This window comes from Aegilops tauschii, chromosome 7 (genome assembly GCF_002575655.3).
Source record: "Aegilops tauschii subsp. strangulata cultivar AL8/78 chromosome 7, Aet v6.0, whole genome shotgun sequence".
NCBI classification, from domain to species: Eukaryota; Viridiplantae; Streptophyta; class Magnoliopsida; order Poales; family Poaceae; genus Aegilops; species Aegilops tauschii.
In genome coordinates this window covers 148,080,279-148,090,622 of record NC_053041.3, presented here as the reverse complement: position 1 = coordinate 148,090,622, position 10,344 = coordinate 148,080,279, and the positions used below count along the sequence as shown (strand labels likewise).

Here is a 10,344-nt window from a genome sequence, read left to right as displayed (position 1 = left end):
AATAAGCGAGAAATAGCCCCGACAACACCTGCGTTTTGCTAGTATAGGAAAATCAGGGAGAAAGCAATAGGCGAGAAATAGCCCTCATGGCGCTTGCGTGTTGCAAGAATTCAAAAATCTGGGAGAAAGCTGAACGAACTCGGGTGTGCACCTCCAGATGGGCAGAGGTCGGCCATTTCTCAAGAACAGTAGCTTGGGGCTTTTTAGGATTTAGTGTGTGTTCTCCTTCTTAAGGAATTGTTCAAATCATCCAATCATGTCAGGATGAATCCAATGTGTGTGATTTTTTGCTTTTCTCAAGAGTTGAAAAACATGCCAGTTTTGAAAGATAGTGGTAGCTGCATTTAGGCGATTGGGTCCGAGCCATGGGAGAAGACCATATTGGATTAGATATTTAACTCACATTCTAAAATACTACTTCCTGATAAGATGTTGTAGGTCACTATACTTTTTTCAGAGGGAGTACTACTATTTTTATCTTGGGACTCCGACAATTTTTTTCGAGAAAAGGAAAGCTGAGTTCGATCCCCATAAGTTTTTTTAGAAACACATGTAGTTTCATTCATCATACTCATAACGATTAATGGTATACTGATTTGGATATAAGATTCAAGAAAATACAAAATAATTCTTATAACTAAGAATTACAATGAAATATCTTAAAAACACCTTCTTTGTTGTACCAATCTTAGCTAGAAGAAATACTTCAATCTAAAGAGGCTGCAATTAGACTGAAGCAACGATGTTATCACTTTTTCACCCGCACAAACATTATCAATAATGGTTTTTGAAAGCACCTTGAGCCGTCCATTCAAAAAGACAAGAAGTCTTAATCGATGAACGTATTTGAGCCAGGGATAAACCCCTAGAAGTGCAGGCTGTCAGATCATAATATCTTCACCACGACGTCGATGAGAGATTTTATCTCCACAAAGAATCAAACCAACAAAAAAGGTTTGACACACCATCATAAACTGATTAGATCCGCTCCAATCTGCAAGGACAAAAACCTCTCTAACCTCAATGGCATCGCCAAAAATACAAGAGCAAATTTACTCTCACAAAATACGATGGTCACTAAATGTTGACAAAGAACATAGAACTTTTGAAGATGTGAGGTTTCCCCACCTCTGAGTGCCAAGATGGCAGTGAGAAGCGAGGGGGCAAAAAATTTCCTTGTGGCGCCGTTAGGTATGCTCACTAGCAGAAAAAAAATAGAGAAATTTCAGAATGATAGACAAATGACGCGACCATACAGCCCACTAAATGTTTCGGCCCAAACAAAAACTGTCACTCGATCCCCTAGGAGAAACAAAAATGCTAGAAACATGTCAGTCGAAGTCAACACCGCGGCTACCGAGAATTCCCCACCCATGGCTTCCGCCTCCGCGTCCTCCTCCGTCGTCACCCTCAACGTCGGCGGCGAGCTCTTCCAGACCACCGCAGCCACCCTCTCCCGCGCAGGCGGTTCCTCCCCTCTCGCCTCCCTTGGCCCCTCGCCCCCCGACGCGCCACACTTCCTCGACGGCGACCCTCGCCTGTTCGCCGCCAGCCTCTCCTTCCTCCGCAGTGGCCGCCTCGCGTCCCATCCTCCCTCCCCCGCTCTCCTCGCCGAGGCTCGGCACTTCTCACTCGACGGCCTCCTCCTCGCCTCCCTCTCCCCCGCGTCCGCCTTCTCCCCCCTCTCTCTGCGCCCCACCGCCCTCCTCCTCCTCACCGGCCGCGTCGCTCCCTCCGCAGTGGCCATACCCCTCTCCCCGCACGCGGCCTCCCTCGTCGCCGCGCACGGCGGGGTCGTCACTAGCTTTAACGCCGCGCTCGCCTCTCGCACCAGCGTCCTAACGCCGCTCCCCACCATCGACTCGCTCGTCGCGGTGTCCCCCGCCCTCGCCCTCGCTGGCGCCCGCGACTTTCCTGGCGTCCAGCTCTGCCGGTTCCCGGGCGACGCCCCTGCCACAGCTTCCGACGCTCTATATTGGCCAGACTCTCCTTCTTCTTCCGTGCTGTCTATGGCCGCCTCAGAACCGGCGTCACACTGGCTCTTTGCCAGCTTCGAGTCAGCGCGACGGAATTCGAGCGCCGTAGTGGCGTTCGATCTGAATTCTCTCTCACCTGTGGTGGAGATTGGGCGGAAGGAGGTGTTCGGTGCAGGACGTTGAGGCAGCAATACCACCGACCAAGCTAGGTTGGCTTGCTGGGCACAGTCTCTTGCTTGCCGCTGGGTCACACTCTGGGCCGGCTGGAATGGTGGGGGACATACGCCTGTGGGATGTCCGGGCAAGCTCGACGGTGCCGGTGTGGGGGGTGAGGGAGAAGGACGACTGCTTTGCAGATGTTGCCGCATCAGATTCGCTGTCAGCATTGTTTAAGGTGGGGGCTGCCTCCGGTGAGGTTTTCATGGCTGACTTGAGGAGACTTAGTGGTGATGGCACCAGTGTTGATCCTTGGGTGTGCATCGGAGACGGGCAAAGGGCGGGAGCAGCCACAGCATCTCGCAGAAAGGATGGGAATGGTTGTAGAATTGAGTGTTACCGCAGTTGGGTGTTTGTGGCACGAGGTGCATATGCTGAGGTGTGGACACAGGTGGAAATTACATCAGAGCCTGGGGAGAAGAAGGTGATGAGGAGGAATTGGGTAGGGAACGGGCCATCGATGGTTACTGCAGACGGTGAGGAGATGGACAAGATCGTGAGCTGGGCCTTCGGAGGCGGCAGAATGGCATTGGCTAGAGTCGATAAGCGGTCTGTTGAGGTGTGGGATAGTGCTTCTGGGACAATATCAGGTGAATAGAGGAACAAGACTACAGATGTAAGAAATCTCAAATTCGATTGCTTTTCTTGTTTACCTCTATCAATGTACTTTTGGTGTTTGTTTCAGTTCAGAGAACAATCTCCACTCTAATTATATAATCTGCCTAATTTTTTAGTTACTGAAAGAGAAGATCAACAGTAACACAGATCACATTTCTGTAAGCAAAAATGAAATAGAATTGATTGCGAACCAGAATTGCTTGGTTCCTTTGTAACTGAGGTAGTCCTTTTTGTCACTGTAAATAAAATTCACAAAAGTAGCATGTGAATTAATCTCCTTACCTGGATATCAGATTAACATCTTCTAGGAGCTCATGTTTGAGAGAAAAAGCTTCTATATCACATTTCCAGCATCACATGCAAATACAACACGCTTTGCAGTTCTCTGTTTCATCAGAAGTAAAGATCAATATTAATTGCTTGGTTCTCTGCACATTAGTATCCCTTGTGTTTGGTAATGAGCACATCTTATATGACGCAAAGTTGCAAATTAATATGTGTTTTATTTTTTTAGCAAACTAAGATGACATCATCCTGGCATTTTTTTTTGAGGGAACATCCTGGCAATTTAATCATACATTATATCTGCATTCAATCTTATTGGTGTAACTCATGTCTTCCACTACAGTGCACATTAAAAGATTTAGTTTGAGTAAGATGTGTAAGCCTGTAAGGCAAGTTTTATGGTTAGCAATAATAATATCGCATAAGGTTAGGAATCTCAAACTCGACAATGATTATTGTTTGTTTTTACGGTATTTGATTATGTAGGTTGATCTGATAGATGCTGGAATTTCAAACTGGCTGCAGGTTCTGACAGAAACTATCAAAGTTCATCTTGATCCTTCATGAATTTAGACATTGCAGTTAACCATCTGTGCAAACATATCAAATATGAACTCAATGGATTTGATGACACAGCCCATTGAGTAAAACCCCACTAATTTTTTTCAATTGGCCCCCCTTAACTACCAATAAATATCTGGAGTTCCGTCCATTAGGATTCTATTTAGCTCAGTATTTCGCGATCAAATCATTTGATAGGTTTGAACCTTTTGCATTTTTCTTATAACATATTACATGTAGTAGGAAAAACTGTTTCTTGCTACAAAGAAAAATCTTTGCAGTTTGTATTCTTTTTTCCTTAAAACCGCAATGCCCATTGTCTAGGAGTTTTGACATACCTTGCTTATGTGGGTCTGCTTGCACAAGCTCTGCACCCAGCTTGTGCTGATCCGCAGCTTCTCATTTTGAATTAAATTCCAGATATTCCTATACCACACACTGACACACACACAAGAGATGATTTGTTCACACTTCACAGTCTCGAGCATATGCTTTATAGAACTTTAAAAGTGTCTAATTGGTATTGCGAAAGTAAAAAAGAGATGGAACCAATACATACTGCAACATCTAAGAAAAATCCTAGTAACTAATAATACAGCGTAACTAGCTTAACTCAAGGCTCTGGAAAAAGCCAAGTTGGAGACCATGGGCCTTCGCCGGCTGTGGACGCCACTAGCGTCTCCGACAGCAATGGCATCACTGTCCGGTCTCTCATGTTGTACACCCCAGAGTCTTGAAAGGCATTCTCACAATTTCCCCCGTTTATTTTTGAAACGAAGGGCCTGCCCGGCTTTAAGTTAAGAAAGGCCAAACCAGGCTGACTAGATCCTTTCTTCTCGTTTAGAAAGTAGATGCAATCTTCTTCAACTCCGGTGCCGCTAGACTGACCTCCGGCACTGGCAGGGAGGGACTCGGAGCACCCTTGGCTGACGAAGAGCGCACGCCCCATCAATGTATCGACTTCGGTCCAGTGTGCACAGCCGCTGCTGCTCAGGTCCGTTGCTTCCAATACCTTGAAGTGTCGAGTCAGCTTCAAAGCTCCCCAGTCTCTCGGCCACGGCTCGCTGATCCTTTGTTCGACCATCAGCAGCCGATCGCCGGAGACGACAAGGTAGTTCCGCTGCAAGTGGAACTCAGTCGAGTTAGGATCGTACCATGCCTCCTGCCCTGGTAGGGTACCGTGGATGGTCTGCTCGTGGCCGTCGTCCAGGATACGAAGCTCGTGTTGACGATATCGCTTCATTTTTGTGGTGAGGAGGGCATAGATCTTCCCTTTGAAGATGGCAATGTCGCTGACGAGGCCGCCTTCAGGCTCCGCCCACTCCATCGTGGAGCACCTCGTGGTGTCCCATGGCTGCCCACGAGTAGAGATGATGACTTTTGCGGTCTCGGAATTTTTTGACTCCACCAGAGCGGCGATGAGGTGATCGGACGCCACCACCTTCCGGACGACGGGCTTCCCCTGGAACCAGGAGGCAGCCTCGGGGACAGGGGTCGTCGCCGAGGGGGAAGGGCTCATCAGCGAGCACCTGCCGTCGCCGTGCACGAGGAAGAGCCTACTGCCGGTGGAGGCCCGGACGGAGACGCCGTCGTCCGCGGCGGGCAGGCGGTGGATGGCGCCGTCGGGGAGGCTGAGGAAGGTGCCATCGCAGAGGGCGAGCCACGGGAGCAGCGGGGGAAGCGGGCGCAGCAGCCGCGCGTTGGAGCGCCATGGGCGGCAGACGGCGGCGAGGCGGACGCGGTCGGCGTGCGACGGCAGCCGCGAGAGCACGACGCCCAACAACTCCGGCTGGAGGTCCGGCCATGGGCAGCGGGGAGACGAGCTTGATGAGGCTGCCATCGTCGTGTGATACGTGCGGATGCGTCCTCTTTAAACAGAGCGATCGATCTGAGGAGTCCGTTCCAATTTAGGCTGTTGTTTTTCTTGCGGATCTCGTGGTTGGTTCAGTCCCACCTTCTTCGGTGGCTTTTCATCAGTTGAGACCAGGCTATGTAATGTACTACGAGATCCAAGCGTCAGCTTCACCTCACCGGCGTCTTCTCCAGCAACGGCTGGTTCACTCACCGGTTGATGCGGTGGTGGAGCTACGGGAGGTGCCAAGAAATCGCTTATGTATCCGTAGTTCTGTCTTCCAGCTTTTGAGATCAGAACTTGTTCAGTACTCCCTCTGTAAACTAATATAAGAGCGTTTAGATTATCGTTATCTCCTTTTGAAATCAGAACTCTGCTATTGTCTGCCTTTTGTTTTCTTAATTGTCAATAATAGACTCTTCTTTTTAGGCCAACTCCACCGCGCGACCCCATCTTGTCCGGGTGCGTTCGTTTGGAGTAGAATGGACGAATAGCACGGCCCAACGCGTGGCCCCAAACGGACAAATGTCCGGATTCCGTCCGTTTTCGACTCATCCCCGGCCCAAACTTGCGCCGAGTTTGGGGTGAAACGGACATCGTGCGGACGGGCTCGCCGCACGCCCTTGTCCTCCCGTGGCCCGCCTGTCGGGGACACTAGCAGTCCCTTCGCTTCCAACGCCTCCACCCCCTCTCCCCGCCCCGCCCCCCGCCGGCGCCGCCGCTATTCTCTGGCTGCCTCCTCACTGCGCAGGCCATGTCCGTCCATACCAAACCACGTCTCGACATGGCCGCCAACACGCCCGCGCTTTCGCCGTAGTTTTGGCCGTCGTTCGGAGGAGGTTTGGTCGTCGCCGTCGTAGCCGGTGGCAGAGGGGATACGACCGTCGGCGATGTACCACGGCGGCCGCGGCAGCTTCCGACGAGAGCTCCAGAGCGGCCAGTAGCCGGCCGCCTACCACCCCTGTTGCGTCGAGGTGATCATCGCGGCCTCTTTGCCACCACGACCGCAAGGTGTTCGACTCTTTGCCCACAAAGGTATGGACAGCGGAGATGAGTTTTTCTTCCACCACTTCATTTGTTCACCGGACGATTCGTCGTCGGATGATGAAGATCTTGTGGTGGCTGCACTGATCGTTCACGACCACATTCAATGGCAGCTTCCTCGGTACAGGGGTCACTCCCTGACCGTGCTCCCAACCTGAACCGCAACAGGGAGAGAGGCCACGCCCTGCTCTTCAAGCCGGATAAATTCCGTCGCCGTTTTCGAATGGCAAGGCATGTGTTCAATCGTATCCGAGAGGGAGTGGTTGCTCATGACCCATACTTCGAGTGCAAGACGGATGCCCGTGGCAAGCTTGGATTCTCCTCTTACTAGAAATGCACCGCGGCCATCCGCATGCTTGCATATGGAATTCCAGGCAATTTGGTGGATGAGTATGTGCGTATGAGTGAGACAACATGTCTGATGTCAATGTACAAGTTCTGCCAGGCTGTGATCGAGGTGTTTGGACCGGAGTACTTGAGGCAGCCAACTGCCGCTGATACAGAGAGATTGTTGGCGACCAACGCAGCTAGAGGCTTTCCAGGCATGCTTGGCAGCATAGATTGTATGCACTGGGAGTGGAAGAACTGTTCATTTGCTTGACAGGGCCAGTACAAGGGGCATGTCAAAGCGTGCACTGTCATATTCGAAGCGGTGGCTTCGCAGGATCTTTGGATATGGCATTCTTTCTTCGGCATGGCAGGTTCTCACAATGATATCAACGTGCTGCAGCATTCTCCAGTCTTCGCAAGGCTTGCAGAAGGCCACTCCCCACCTGTCAACTTTGAGATCAATGGCCACCAGTACAACAAGGGATACTATCTAGCTGATGGTATATATCCGCAGTGGTCAACTTTTGTGAAGACAATCTCGAAACCCCAAGGTGAGAAGAGAAAGAGATTTGCCCAAATGCAAGAGAGTGCTAGAAAGGGTATGAAACGTGCTTTTGGTGTGCTTCAATCCCGGTGGGGTATCGTTCGAAACCCTGCATTGTCATGGGATGAAACAAAGTTTTGGGAGGTGATGACTGCTTGTGTGATCATGCACAACATGATCGTCGAGGACGAGTGTGATGAGAGTATTTTCGACCAAGGATTTGATTATCAAGGTGAAATGTTAAGCCCCTACACCAAGAACCAGATACATTTAAACAGTTTGTCCAATTCCACTGCATGACTGACACACTCATTTGAATCTTCAAAATGACTTGGTTGAGCACGTGTGGGATCACATTGGCAACCAATAGATGTATTGGTTCATTTTATGTTCAGTCAAGACAATTTCGATTTGGTTGTACAACTATTTTATTAGAGACAATTTCAATTGGGTTGTAAAACTATTTTTATTTTCAGACAAATATTTGGACGTGCAAACTAGTTTTGATATGAAAATATGGGCATTTTTGGCCTTAGCAGATAGGATGGGGCAAACGGATGCGGTCGCGCGCTGGGCGCACGGCCACCGTATCTCAGGACAGGCCCGGACACGACCCCATCGCCCTATCCAAAGAGACAAAATTCGGCCAAACCGAACATCCGTTTGGGGTCTCACGATGGAGTTGGCCTTAGGGATGTCAATAGAATCTCTTCGTGTCCTTTTTATGTTTCACAAATGCTGCAAGCAAGCCAAAGGGAGTACATACATACATATATAGGATTTGAGGTATACCCTGTACACTAAGAATCATAGATCACTAAGGCAAAGATAATCAGATCTAGGCTAACTGGTTGATCCCGAAGTTGTAGCACAGCAAGTTGGGAGTACATATGTTCCAACTTCCAAGAAAACAGAAGTAATCCTGCTAGGTTGATCACATGCCTTTTCTTAAACACAGTACATGCGCAAGCGCTTATATATACGCGCATACACTCACCTCGATTAACGCACACACGCATACACTATCCCTATTAGCATCTTTGAGAGACTGAGCCGGCATACCATCTTGAGATTTACAAAGTCATCATATGCGCCTCGTCGTCGACAGAAACGTCTCCTCTCACTGAAAACGCATCGCCGGAAATCCTGAAATAAATTCAGAAATAATGCGAGCACCAAGACTTGAACCCTGGGGGGCTGGGATACCATTGTCCCTCTAACTATCCAACCATAACCCTTGTCGAACACCACCGCTCAACATGTTGTAGCCGTGCTGCTGCTGTCCCTGACTTCAATGGTGATATCATCCCATTCCTGATGTCGTACACACCAGAGTCGAGAAGCAGAAAAGTTCAGGCAGGGATAGTCCACATGAAGTAGATGCAACCCTTGGCAAATTTGACAAATTTGACCTGTGGACGAAATTAAATCACAGAATGAACTGCCCGTAAAACTATTTCACGCGGCTGACCTTTTTGTGTGACGCTCAACACGAAGGCGCCACACTACACTGTGCAACGCCTCACAGATAGGCGCTACACGCCTAGCCAGCGTTGCACCTCAGACTGCCTAAAAATTGCTAAGTCATTGTGCAGAGCCTAAGAGCTAGGCGCTACACTGTATAGTGTGGCGCCTAGCTCTCAGGCGCTGCACTAGTCGTTGCACTACAAAATGATGCAACCACTAGTGCAACGCCTATAAGCTAGGCGCTACACTGTATAGTGTGGCGCCTAGCTCTCAGGCGTTGCACACTGACTTAGTAATTTTCGGATCACACGGGTGCGACACTGGCCAGGCGTGTAGTGCCTATTTGTGAGGCGTTGCACAGTGTAGTGTGGCGCCTTCGTGTCGGGCGTCACACAAAAAGGTCAGCCGCGTGAAATAGTTTCACGGGCAGTTCATTCTGTGATTTGATTTCGTCCATCGGTTAAATTTGTCAATTTTGCCGCAACCCTCTTGGTATTCACTGCATTCTCCAACGGGCAGGGACTAGGAGCCATGTTGGCCAAGAAAGAGCGCATGGCCGCTCAAATCACCGACCCTTCTCCATTGACCTGAGCTGTTGTGCAAATCTGTCAAAAAGACCTCAAGTATAGCCTGATTTTATCTTCAAACACATCGTCGCTTGCCGAATTAGCCATGGCGTGAAACCACCTAAATCACCCAAAGAGTCAATTATGTTCTGGATGGATGAAGGTCTCGTCCAACTCAAACATCGAAAGCTGGCCAAATCCTCTCAATATGTACAACTTTCCATCAAAGAATGCAAATCCACTCTACGCTGCGTATAATAGTGATCCTTTTTGGCTTGCTTGCAACATTTTTGTGAAACATGAAAATTTCATAGAATTTTTGGAGAATTCGAACGTAGAATTGGATCCAATATGATTTTTTCTCTCTCTAAGGAATCATTTGTACTACTCCTACATTTCATAAAGAACCAAACATCTACTCTAACCTCTTTTTTACAATTCTTTTATTTTTCTATGGCGTCAAGCACTCTTTGGTATCATGTAAGATTTAAGTGGACATGTCACTCCAATTATGTACTTTTCTTGTTCCTGCATTTTGAAATTCCTGCAAATCAAAGAGGCCCTTAATCATCTTTTTTTTCTTCTAAACCTGAGATATTGCCACGGAGGACAAAAGAGGCCCATCAACCACGGGGTGGCCCAACCCTACTCCTTAAGAGTCGTTCGGCAATGTAGGGCGCATTGCCACCTTGTGCACATGGCAAGGACTCTGCTGCCTACTGTCGATGTTGTTTATCAACGGTATCATCCGTAGATGGTCGTGGGGATTAGTATGCGTGGAGATCGAGGTGGGTTAGCACACGAGACAAGATTTAGACAGCTTCGGGCCCCGGGAAAAATCACCCGATAATAGCCCTACGTGTTGTTTGTGGCTAGGTCTTATTT

General features: G+C 49.0%; 2 protein-coding genes and 1 pseudogene across 2 annotated transcripts; 2 read left to right on the top strand and 1 right to left on the bottom strand.

The window, feature by feature from the left end:
• Positions 1-1,327: 1,327 nt before the first annotated feature.
• LOC109754186 (BTB/POZ domain-containing protein At5g41330-like) lies at positions 1,328-4,645 on the top strand (annotated as a pseudogene).
• Positions 4,117-5,928, bottom strand: LOC109754187 (uncharacterized). Its single transcript, XM_020313106.3, has one exon. The coding sequence runs from the start codon at positions 5,494-5,496 to the stop codon at positions 4,270-4,272; it is 1,227 nt and encodes a 408-aa protein (XP_020168695.1). The 5' UTR covers positions 5,497-5,928; the 3' UTR covers positions 4,117-4,269.
• Positions 5,929-6,979: 1,051 nt separating this feature from the next.
• LOC109754167 (uncharacterized) lies at positions 6,980-7,726 on the top strand. Its single transcript, XM_020313090.1, has 2 exons — positions 6,980-7,115; positions 7,254-7,726. Exons 1-2 carry the CDS (start codon positions 6,980-6,982, stop codon positions 7,724-7,726), a joined length of 609 nt encoding a protein of 202 aa, XP_020168679.1.
• Positions 7,727-10,344: the final 2,618 nt, after the last annotated feature.